General features: G+C 46.3%; 1 protein-coding gene and 1 long non-coding RNA gene across 6 annotated transcripts in view; one reads left to right on the top strand and one right to left on the bottom strand.

Moving 5' to 3' along the window:
• ZFHX3 (zinc finger homeobox 3) overlaps positions 1-4,879 on the top strand; it is a 269,914-nt gene extending 265,035 nt beyond the window's left edge. For 3 of the 4 annotated variants that reach the window (XM_058675107.1, XM_058675105.1, XM_058675106.1), the window contains exon 10: positions 1,968-4,879. In XM_058675107.1, the coding sequence (XP_058531090.1) occupies positions 1,968-3,619 (1,652 nt within the window). In that variant the 3' untranslated portion in view covers positions 3,620-4,879. The remainder of the gene's footprint in view (positions 1-1,967) is intronic. The other variant, XM_058675108.1, reaches the window with a different exon arrangement.
• The window catches only part of LOC131482291 (uncharacterized), a 109,917-nt gene that overhangs the window by 8,220 nt on the left and 89,094 nt on the right, over positions 1-12,603 (bottom strand). The gene's annotated exons all lie outside the window — the stretch shown is intronic.

Below are 12,603 nucleotides of genomic sequence, written 5' to 3'. Positions count from 1 at the left end.
AAAGTACAATCTGAATGTCTGATCTGTTCCCTTGCACGGATGAGAAAACTGAGGCCCGCGGAGGCCAAGCCCAGAGCTCCGCCCAGGCCTCTCTGTGTGTGATGCTGCTCAGGTTCTGACCATGCAGAGCAGATTCCACATAGAAAGTCATGCTTCCAGTGCAAGGCCACCAGAGGTGTCCCAGTCACCATCCGCTGACGGCTCTGCATCAGAACTGGGGGGACGGGTGACAAGTTAGTGTTGAAGCATCTGTCGGGCCAACGCTCAGACCTTGTTCTGTAATTCCTAACCACCAGCCCTGCTCTGAGAGTTTGAGCAGCCAGGGTCACATACCTGGAGTCTGTCAGTCATGATCCATACGGGGCTGTGGGATCATTTAGCTGTTGCACCTGCCCTGCCTCACGCAGACCTTGGTCAACCGCAAGGCTGCCGTAAATGCCTCTCAGGTTTTTTCCTCCCTCCTTGGGTGATGACACACAGAATCCTCTAAAGGCGTCCTGACCTGAATCTTCCTCCTACAAGCTAGAAGCTCTGGGGGTGGGGGAGGAGGAGTCATCTCTAGCCATTCCTTCTTTGCCCCCAGACATCTTCTGCCTCTGGCCCCAGCCTGAAAACTTGGTAGCAGACCCACTGTCTAGTGGTAAACCAAAAAAGGCACATCTCAAGTTGGTAATCCCTAGCTCAGCCTGGCTCTTTCCGCTCTTACGCGCACTGAAGAAATCAGACTACTTCCCTCAGTGTTTTTCACAGGAGTAACTGTTGATTTTGAGGGAAGCCACCTCCTTGGCTGTCCAGTGTTGATGGGTGCTTTGCTGGGATTGGCAGCTGGAGGCAGCCTCACTCTTGTCCCCCAGGGAATGCACGGGCTTGGCAGCCAGTAGCCTGCAGTCCCATCCACCTCTGAGCTTCTAGAACGGTTTTCCCACAGGACAGTGTCAGCCCTAGAAGTGCTCCCCCTGCTTCGTGGCGGCATGGCTCAGGGGAAATGCTGCCCTGAGCCGCACTGAGTCGACATGTCGGCCAAGGCAGAGGCATTCTGAGGAGGTGCGCTCTCCAGCTACTCTGTTCAGGGTGCTGAGGTACTCAGACGCTTGTCCATTGTCTTTCCCTGCCACCTGGCTAGTCTTAGTACAGCTGACGCTTGCTCTACCGTCAGATGCCGCATGCCCCTCTAGCAGAAGCTGTCAACCAGGAAAGAGCGTCAGGGCACAGAGGAGGCCCTGGACTAAGGGGGCTCTGCAGGCTGGGGGCCCCAGGGCTGAGCACCACACCACGTGGTGACAGCCGCAGACCTCCACATGCCGTAAGCAGGAGTGCCGGAGCAGGCTGAGGGATTGCAGGGATCCCTGTGTCTGCTGCTCAGGCAGCTCAACTCCAGCCACTACTTTTCGTCTACCCCTGCCAGGGTTTTTGGGACCGGTGCAGCCCCAGTGGCTCCCCTGGGTATCAGTCATTCACACAGGGGCAGGCTGCTCAGGCTTCCAGCCGACTCCAGAAGTCTGTTCCCAGCTGGTTACGTTGTTCAGCAGACTTGCTGGGGCAGAGGAGCTGGGCCAAGGCACTGGAGCGGTCTGCCCTGGGTGGTCTGTCCTCCGTACTCTCCCATCCATCCAAGATGGCCACACAGTAGATGACGTGTGTACAGTCTGAGTTGTTGATGAGCCTTGAGGCATCAGGGGTTCCTGGCCTTCTCCCACACTCCCTGCCCCTTCTGGTTGCCTATGCTCTCCAGACAAGTCAGCTGGGGCCTGGTGGCACCGCTTTCTCTGGAGCTTTGAACAGGTGGACATGGCACGTTAGGGAGCTGTTAGGCCGGGTGCTCCTCAGGCTACAAGGCTATCAAAATTCCCATTTTGAGAGGACCCTTCATACTGCAATCTTGACATCTTTCCTAGCTTGGTGTCAGTGGCACAGGTAAAATGTCTTACTGCCCACACTGAACTGCTTCCCGTCTCCATTCCTTTCAGCTTTAACGTCTCCTAAACCGAACCTGATGGGTCTGCCCAGCACAACAGTTCCTTCCCCTGGCCTCCCCACATCTGGATTACCAAATAAGCCGTCTTCAGCCTCGCTGAGCTCCCCAACCCCAGCACAAGCCACCATGGCGATGGCCCCTCAGCCGCACCCCCAGCCCCAGCAGCAGCAGCCAGCCCAAGTCCAGCAGCCTGCCCTGCCTCCTGCAGTCCAGCCGCCACCCGCGCCCCAGCTCCCGCCCCAGCAGCCGCAGCAGCCGCCGCCACGCAAGGACAAAGACTGTGAGAAAGGCAAGGAGAAGGAAAAGGCGCACAAAGGCAAGGGGGAACCTGTGCCTGTCCCCAAGAAGGAGAGGGGCGAGGCCCCCGCGGCGGCGGCCCCACTGGCGGCCCCGCTGCCCGCCATGGAGTATGCAGTGGACCCCGCGCAGCTGCAGGCCCTGCAGGCCGCTTTGACTTCCGACCCCACAGCGCTGCTCACGAGCCAGTTCCTTCCTTACTTTGTACCAGGCTTTTCTCCTTATTACGCCCCCCAGCTCCCCGGCGCCCTGCAGAGCGGGTACCTGCAGCCTATGTATGGCATGGAAGGCCTGTTCCCCTACAGCCCCGCGCTGTCGCAGGCCCTCATGGGGCTGTCCCCCGGCTCCCTGCTGCAGCAGTACCAGCAATACCAGCAGAGCCTGCAGGAGGCCATCCAGCAGCAGCAGCAGCGGCAGCTCCAGCAGCAGCAAAAAGTGCAGCAGCAGCAGCAACAGCAGCAGCCCAAAGCAAGCCAAACCCCAGTCCCCCAGGGGGCTGCTTCCCCAGACAAAGACCCTGCCAAAGAATCCCCCAAACCAGAAGAGCAGAAAAACGCCCCCCATGAGGTGTCCCCCCTCCTGCCGAAACCCCCCGACGAGCCAGAAGCAGAAGGCAAAAGTGCGGATTCCCTCTACGACCCCTTCATTGTTCCAAAGGTGCAGTACAAGTTGGTCTGCCGCAAGTGCCAGGCGGGCTTCGGCGACGAGGAGGCGGCGCGGAGCCACCTGCAGGCCCTCTGCTTCTTCGGCCAGTCTGTGGCGAACCTGCAAGAGATGGTGCTCCACGTGCCCACGGGCGGCGGCGGGGGCGGCTCGTACCACTGCCTGGCGTGCGAGAGCGCGCTCTGTGGGGAGGAAGCTCTGAGTCAACATCTCGAGTCGGCCTTGCACAAACACAGAACAATCACGAGAGCAGCAAGAAACGCCAAAGAGCACCCTAGTTTATTACCTCACTCCGCCCGCTTCCCCGACCCTAGCACCGCATCTACCTCGCAGTCTGCCGCTCACTCAAACGACAGCCCCCCGCCCCCGTCGGCCGCCGCCCCCCCCTCGTCCGCCGCCCCCCACGCCTCCAGGAAGTCTTGGCCGCAAGTGGTCTCCCGGGCTTCGGCCGCGAAGCCCCCTTCTTTTCCTCCTCTCTCCTCATCTTCAACGGTTACCTCAAGTTCATGCAGCACCTCAGGGGTTCAGCCCTCGATGCCAACAGACGACTATTCGGAGGAGTCTGACACGGATCTCAGCCAAAAGTCCGACGGACCGGCGAGCCCGGTGGAGGGGCCCAAAGACCCCAGCTGCCCCAAGGACAGTGGTCTGACCAGTGTAGGAACGGACACCTTCAGATTGTAAGCTTTGAAGATGAACAATACAAATGAATTTAAATAAAAAATTAATAACAAACCAATTTCAAAAATAGACTAACTGCAATTCCAAAGCTTCTAACCAAAAAAAAAAAAAAAATAAATAAAAATAAAAAAAATAAAAATAAAAAAAGGAAAAAAAAAAAAGCGTGGGTTGTTTTCCCATATACCTATCTATGCCGGTGAGTTCACATTCTTTTCTTTTAATATATTTAAAAACAACAACAACAAACGCCCTAACCCTGTCGCATCGTGTCCTTTTGAAGGTACTATTGGTCTGGGAAACAGAAGTCCGCAGGGCCCTCCCTAATGTCTTTGGAGCTCCGACCCCTTGTATAGTCGCCCCCTCCATAACCGCCCCACGTTGATAGCACAGAGGAGCCCGGCATGCACTGTATGGGAAAGCAGTCCACCTTGACACAGTTTTAAATTTCTTGCTATCTTAGCATTCAGATACCAATGGCTTGCTAAAAGAAAAAGAAGAAATGTAATGTCTTTTTATTCTCAGGTCAATCGCTCACACTTTGTTCTGTTTCCAGAATCATTATTTTTTTTTTCAGTTCTCTTTTGCTTTTTTGTTCCAGAAAATTTTTGTTGTTTTTGTTGTTAATTTAAAAATGGGCAGAAAGTATTCAAGTAAAACAATGTGAACTGCTTTAGCTTTCTGGGGATTTTAAAGGATAGCTTTTTTGCTGAAGCCAATTTCAAGGGGAAAAGTTAAGCACTCCCACTATCAGAATAAATAAATAACCCCCCACACACACAAAGAGTGTTGAGGACTTGTAGCTTAAAAAGTAAGTTTTAAAAACTGACTTTCTGTATTTATGATAGATATGACCATTTTTGGTGTTGAGTAGATTGTTGCATTGGAAATGAAATGAAGCAGTATGGTAGATTTAAAAGGAGAAAAAAAATCTTTTGTGTACATTTAGCTTTTTGTATGGTCCAACTGACAGCTCCTCATTTGATGTTGTCTTGTTCATTCCTAGCAGATAGATTGCAATCCGTTGATTCGCCTAAACTTTTCTCCCCTTTGTCCCTGAATTCCGCGTCCTGCTCCTGTCTCCCGCCGCCTGTCCTGTAACCTCCCACCTAAGGTGGCTGCCTTCCTTTCTTAGAGGGTAGCTGCAGAATTATTTTATAAAACTAAAAAAAAAAAAAAAAAAAAAAAAATTCCAAGGATTCTAGGGGTCATTAGGACCCCCCCGATTATTTTTGGTTGGGGAGTTGAACCTTCTAGAAGGCATCCTGTTGTAGTTGCCTACGTCTGTTAGCCTTGTGCATTTGTTAATTATCCTTCTTTTGGTTTTTCTTTGCATTCCTTTTTTCCTCTGGTAGATATTTCAAATATTCTTTTCCTAAAAAACTGCAAGCTCTAGTTTGTTTCATTTTGTGTAATTGGGCCATGTATTTTGCTAACAAAAAAAAGTTTTTGGTTAGGGGTTTGGTTTTTGTTTTTGTGTTTTCCTCTCTCAGAAAAAGAAATTTCATGCTTTAAATAAAATCCAAAGACACACCCTTTCACTGCTGATGCAGAAAAAAGGGAAAGGGTTCTTGTTACTTGAGAATTTGTTTCTGATTTAAACAAACAAGACTTAGTTTGATAAAACAAAGAGCAAAACAGAAGATTCCCAGGTTGTGTGTGCCTCTTCCGCTAGTAGAGAGGCAAGCAGAAATGACAATTCCATAGACCAAAAGACCAAAAGTAGCTTTTGTTACTTCAAAGTCTTGTCCTTGTGTTAGGCAGTCTGAGCAGCAGGTGACCCAAGCAGAACCAACACAGCAGCAGCGAGCCAAGGAGGAAGCAGACGGGGGCACGTGGGTTCACGTTGAGAGCCATACTCCTGGAACACACCACACAGCGCCACACACTTTCTCATCTTTACAAGCAAAACATGGTCTGAACTTTGAAAACTTTGTGCTGCTAAAACATAGATTTTGGAAACAAATAGATGCTTTGCTGTTTCACTTCCATAACCAAACATCAACAGAAACCACCCCCTTGCCCCAAAAGTGTGAGGTCCTTCTCCCCTCCACCTCTTCCTTAGGGTTCAAAAGGGAACTTCCACGACTGTGAATGCAGGTCCCGTTGGTCGCCCTTGCGGCTTCTCTCCCCAGTGCTGGAGCCACTGTCTTTGACTTTGCAAAAAGACTGGAGCATTCCAAGATCTGAAAACGGATTTTTTCTTTTTTTTTTTTTTAGCCGGGATTATTTTATTTTTATGATTTGTTTTTAGTTTCATGAAAGAGTAGATCCAGAACTGCTGTACATATTTCTAACTAGGCTGATGCACAGTGCAAATTCCTTTTTTTTTTTAAAAGTAGAAATACTAAAGAATACCATCTAACTATTCATACCAGTATCCAGTTGTAGCATAAGGTGTCAAAAACAAGTACGCAAAACATTTACGATTTTAACAAGCTATTTCCTTTTAACAAGAATTCCTGTATTTCTCCCTGTGTTTGAGATGAACATTTTTAAATTTTAAAGTTGTACAGTTTGTTTTTCATTATTTTATCTTGTTTGTAACTCTATGAAATATATATATTTTTTGCCATTTAATTGTTGTATGTTACTCTGTGTCTGTATCATATAGAAAAGAAAAAGTTGTTTTTTGTTCCTGGTTCTCTATGTGAAACCAGTTAACAATTTAACACTAGCTTTACCTGTCAGACTCTGCTAGGTCTTCTCTGAAAACTTTGTTTTTAAAAACAATGATATTGCTTGGTAATAGTGCAATTTCTACCCTGGCCCCTCCCCTTCCCCCAGCTTTAAGTTCCTTTCTTTGTAACTGTGCCATCCCCTTCCTAGTGGTCTTAGTGTTTTTGTTTTTGTTTTTGAGCTACTATGCCATCCTCCCTCTGTGAGGCAGAGTGACTGTCAGTGTTTGGTTATGCCATGCCTTGACCGTGGGTGTTTGGCAACAATGAGGTAGGTGGTTGGCTACATCAGCTAAGCTTGTGCCCACTCCCCAGGGCTCCCCAGAGGGTGACTGCTTCTACCTGGAGTGGGTTGCATACATGACGCTTTCCAGCTGTCCCATCTACCTGTGAGTTCATTCAGAAAACAAACAAACAAAAATCATTCTCGGCACTAACCCAGAAGTAGCAAAGCAGCCATGCTGGCGAGAAGCAAGAGGTCAAACATGAGCGGGGCCGAGGGGTGTGGGCTGTGACTGGTGCTCACTGCAGTGCTCAGCTGGTCACCTAACGGCACTCGGGGAATTGGCTCCTGTCTGCTGTGAGGCAGGAAGGTGAACAGGACTTCTCAGTTCACTTTTTAAATTTGTTCTTCACCTCTGCTGATATTTGACTTTTGGTTGCTCTCCCCCTCCTCCCCTAACATACTCCACAGTGTGTGTGTGTGTGTGTGTGTGTGTGTTGGGGGGAGGGTGCCAGAGATAATTCTGTCATGACACTAAGCTGATCCACCAAGTGGGAGTGACTAAACCCATCCTTCCAAAAAAACTTTGAAAATGTGGAACACACACATGCGCACATGCACGGACAACTTTGGTACATATAGGAACTTTTTTTAAATTAAAAGCTATTTAAATAGATGAATGTGGCCAAAAGTTTTACAAAATTGAAAATAAAGTGAAACAGACGGCATGTGTTTAAAACCTGAGTTTATCAGGCATGGCAGGAAAGTGGCAGGAGAGAGAAGCAGTGACCCAAGCCAGTGCACTTGATGTTCACGGACATATATTTTTTTTAAATAATAAATTTAAACATTTTAAATAGAAACATAAATTGAGTTGGCTCTTTGTTGGCGCTGAGATACTGCCCACTGTGAAACAAAGCTTTGACTAGTTTTTTGTTTGTTTGTTTACTTTCTTCGGGGGGAGGGGGGCAAATTTGGGTAGGAAAGAAAGCATAAATGAACGTGACCCTGGGGTGAAGAGGTATATGAACAGCCTTTGCAATGTACAAAAAAAATTTAAAAACAAACAAAAAAAAAAGAAAAAAAACCACAAAAAACAAAAAAAAATAGAGCAAGTGAAACCAAAAATGATGTTCTTGGTGTTTTTCTATAATGTAGTCTTGTTAGCTTTTTGTTACTGTAACAATGCTGATCTTGAACTGTACCAAAATACATGGAGACTAACAAACAGAACCACATGGAACTTTCAAACTGAAAAAAAATTTGTCACAAAAACTTTGTTGTCATAGTTAAGTTGATTGTAGATGGTAATTGAATATACTCCTTTGAAAATATTTCATCAAGTATGTTTCCTGCTCATTGTGATACATTAAAAAAATATGAGCAAAAGTTCTCGTCTGTTACCAGATTTGTGCATATGCATGTGAAATCAAATAGAGGCTAGTGGTCGGAAATGTGTGACTATGAGCAGCACCTTTGGGCACCTGCAGGGAGTGTTCCAGGACTCGCAGGGATGCACCCATGACCTGTCCTGTTTCTAAATACCCTTGGCTCGTTTCTAGTCTCCTGGCACTTTGAAGTGGGAGCATTAAACCTGACATCTTGGAGAATATCTGATCACACAATGCCCTAATAGCCTCTAGATTCTTTTTTTTATTTACTTCAAAGGTAGAAAAACATTTTCTATTTGCTAGTTCGTACTCCAGATGCCATCAACAGGCAGGACTGGGGACTCTATCTGGGCCTTCCTTCTGGGTGTGAAGTCCATGCAGGCCCTGCACCCCCGTCATCACCTGCATCCCAGGCATGTACACCAGGAGCTGGGGCGGAAGAGCCCAACAGCCAGGACGCACACCAGGCACTCCAATGTGCAACCCAGGGTTCTGAGGATCAACCCATCAGTGATGCCCACACTGCAACTTGATTTATAATTTGAACGTTTATGTGAAAATTATAGACACTTGGCACAACTATGTGCAGAGAACTTCAGCTGATAGGACAGGAGAGACAGATCGAATTTCTCCGAAAAGGGAGCTGGATCTCAATTGTGGAGCGGACACAAAGGGCAGCCTGAAGTAAGGGGGTGAGTGAGTGCACAGATCTCTCCCAGCAGAGGGGAGATGCCAGCAGCCGCAGCAGAGCAGAATTTGAGATGGAAATAGGCTGTAAGTAGCAGAGGCATTAGTGACTCCTGCCTACAAGGGACTACCCGATTCTTGTATCAAAACCTCCCTTAACCCACAAAATGCCTGAAATGTATCAATAAGGAGTACATCCGAGATGAAGCCCAGGGGCCTTCCATTCAGCTCTAATTTATAGTCATACTTCATAAGTAACTTAGAAAAGCAGTGGTCTGCCCTGGGTCAACAGGGATATTTCTCCCCCTAGAAATTAAGCTACAAAACTGTTGTTGGCTCACACCGCCATCGTCAATCCAGCCTTTTTTTTTTCTTAGTTCCTTCAGCAGGCATCAAAGAAGTACTGAATCTATGAATAGGAACATTTCCTAGGACTCCCTCCCTGTGCTAGGAGAGAAAAGCTGGCCCCCTGGCCAGTGCCTGAGCCTCTGTGCCAGACAGGGAGCAGCCCGGTTCTGATGGCACCCAGATCTCTCCCTAGGCACTGCGGCTTCCTTTCGTCTGTTTCTGCAGGAGCAGGTGGCTTCTATCTTAGCATGCCTCACTGGTACAGTTATGTCACTGACCTCTTATGCGCCCCACGAAAAGGTACAGTGTGATAAAAACTGTTCACTCCCAAAGCTACATCTGCCGTTCTAAGCTATAATTATTTTAGGACCTGGCGGGATCACATTGAGCCATTTTAAATAGAACCAGTTTCACAGAGCGGTCTTGCTGCTTCAGCTTTTTGGAGGAAGGTGACTACAATTCAAATTCCTCTACAGATAACTCTTTGACTAGAAAATAAGACAAAACATCAGTGATGGCTGAGCTCTTTGTATAGAGAATTGCACCTGAATCCCACCAGGAGTAGTTAGGTCAGAGACCTGAGATCTTTGTTACTGGAAAAGGCTTTTTTTTTTTTTTCCTTAAGGGAAGAGAAGTGTTCCAATCTGGCTTCAATATCATGCTCATGTGGGTATTAATCTTCTTGGAATTAATAGTTTCTCACCCCACTCTGGAAAATGTGAAATGGCAGTATCCTGAAACAGTTGGTATGTGTTAGGTAGCTGTTCCTAATTTTGCTTTAAAGAAATGTCTGTAGCTCCTGGTCTCCATTATAGACTAATGACCTTCCAAACCTCACTTTTAACAAGTTTAGACTTGTAAAGTTACAAGAGCACGAGTGGTTTAAGAGTTGAAGGATGAGAAGTCTGCACCTGCTGCTCTGTGGTCTTCATTACAGCAGGGCAGATGTGTGCTCGGCCCGCGTGCTGCCGCTGGAGGCGCTCGGCCACAGGCCTGCCGCGCTGGGGAGCAGCTCAGGCTCCCAGGCCCGGGCGGTCAGTCTTCCTCTACTCTTCATGCCAACAGTGAGTGCTTTCCTTTCTTCCATCCCTCTTTCCTTTTTTTTTTTTTTTTTTTTGAGACCAGAGGCATGTGTTCCCAAAATCCCTTAGCCAGTTATGGAGGGTTCTCCTCAATCTGTCTTCACTGAGTTTTTAAATGACAGGCAAGAGGATTAGTTTGTTTTGATACTTAACTCATTTATTATTACTGCTTCACTTCTTATCCTTTGTGGAAGAGATGGACAAACAGGCCACTTAATCCAACTTCTGAGTCCTTTATTAGCATGGGAATGAAACCCTGGAGACCAACTTTTCAGTGCTAAGCAGCAACTAGCCTCAGTAACAAATGAGAAAATCATCAGTGGTTATTTCTTCCCTTTGCAAAGCTCACAGTTGTTTAAGTCTTTCTTGTCTTCCTACTCTCAATAAACTACTTTCCCCTAAGCCTTACAGCACACTGCTAATATCTTTTGACCTTCCCTCTGGTGCTTTGTCGACAACCCCAATCGCACGGGCTCTGAAACCTCTGGAGTTCGTTCCTAGGATTGCGTGCTGCTTATCTGTTATTCTTTCTGGCTTAGTTGGCATTCTCTGTGTTATTTTTGAGCTTTAAAACATTATTTCCTGGGGCCAGTGTTATGAAATAGTGGCTCCTGAGATGCTGGTGTCCCATGTGGACACCAGTTCCTGTCCCAGCTGCTCCACTTATGATCTACCTTTCTGTTAATGGCCTGAGAAAAGCAGTAGAACAGGGCTAAGTTTTGGGGCTCCACAATCCACATGGGACGCCAGGTTTGTCTGGCCCAGCCCCAGCCACTGAAACCATCCGGACAAACCACAGAATCTTGCACTCATTCTGCTCTTGCTCTCCAATCTTGATTTTCAAATAAATATTAAAACAAACATATTTGTTTGTTTATTCATCTTAGAGATTATCCATCCATTGGTTCGCTTCTTACCTAACGTTCACCACAGTTGGGACTGAGCCAGAAACTCATTTTTTTGTTTCCTCCATGAGTGGCAGGGACCCAGGTGCTGGGATTATCACCTGCTGCCTCCTAGGGTGTGCAATTAACAGGAAACTGATTTTAGGAGACTACAGTGAGCACTCGAACCCAGTCCGCAGGGTATGGGATGCAGGCAACTCAGCTATCGTCTTGACTGCTATGCCAAACGCCTGCCCTTTGTGCTTGAGTTTGGATAGTTTACCATTCTGTGTCTTTAAGCCTGCTAATTGGTTCTTCTTATCTTTCACTAAACCCATCCAATGTCTTTGTTTTCATCTCAGACATTTAATTTTAAGAAGTCAAATTTGGCTCCTTTTAAAATATTTCCATGTCTCTCTCAATTAACTTTTGAAAATATGGAAAGCAGTCATAACATTATTTTTACTATCATTTGCTGCTAATTCTGACATCTGTTATAAGTCTTGAGTCTGTTTCAGTTGATGAATTATTCTCATTACGGTTTGCAGTTTTTCTGCTTCTCTGCATGCCTAGTAATCTGATTGGATACAAGACTGCCTGAATTTTACCTTCTTGAATACAGATATTTTTATATTCCTAGAAATTGCTACAAATATTGTTCTACAATGAATTAAACTTAATTGGAAATAGTTTGATCCCTTCAGGTCTTTTAATTTTGTTGGGTAGGGTGTAGGAATTATTCAAGCTTTTATATGTGTATATATATATATATAAATAGCTCAGCGTAGGCACTGTGGGGCAGTGAGTTAAGCTGCTGCTTTCAACACCCACATCCCTATCAGAGTGCAAGTTTGAGTCCTGGCTACTGTATTTCTGATCCAGCTCCCTGCTGATGTGCCTCAGAAGGCATTTGGGTCCCTACTACCCATGTGGGAGACCCATGGAGTTCCTGGCTCCCCACTTTGGCCTGGCCCACCCTGGTCACTGCACACACTTGGGGAGTAACCCAGATGAAAGATCGCTTGCTGCCAATGCATCTCTCTGCTGTAATTCTTTCTTTAAAATAAATAAATCTTCAAAAATACATAGAAACCCCTTAATTTCAATCTATTTCTTCAGGCAAATTTTCCAGTTTTACTAAATGTGGCTCGTGGAAATCGACTAATTTAAAAATACAGTTTTCATTGTAGTATGGATTCACGGTACTAAGTATAGCACAAGGGAAAATGATAAAACTTGCGTCCCAGCAGGCATCCTCCTCTCTGTATGTCTGACTTTCCAATTAAAACAAATCATGTATGACAAAGGAAAATGCTGAGACACTTACTTACTATCTTCTCAGCATATCAAAAGACTGCTTAAAGAACAGGAAATAGAAGACTAGGAAACAGAGTAGGAGGAAACAACTTACAACCTGTGCAACTGTGATCCAAGATACATTAAGTCAATAAGAAACCAAGAGACATAAATGAGTAAAAACCCCGAACAGGCACTTCACAAAAGAGGAAAATCAAAAGGGCCAATCAACATATGAGAAGATACTGAATCTCATCAGCATTTAGGAAACTACAGATGAAGAACAAAATGGAAAAACTACTACAAATCTACCAGATTACCTGAAAATCTGGTAATACCAAGGAATGGTGTAGATGTGGAGCAGCAAACACTCTAATAAACAGTCCCACTGTAAACTAGAC

This window comes from Ochotona princeps, chromosome 16 (assembly GCF_030435755.1).
Source record: "Ochotona princeps isolate mOchPri1 chromosome 16, mOchPri1.hap1, whole genome shotgun sequence".
In the NCBI taxonomy this organism is placed as follows: domain Eukaryota; kingdom Metazoa; phylum Chordata; class Mammalia; order Lagomorpha; family Ochotonidae; genus Ochotona; species Ochotona princeps.
Note: the sequence above shows the minus strand (reverse complement) of the source record. Positions and strands in the feature narration are given on the sequence as shown.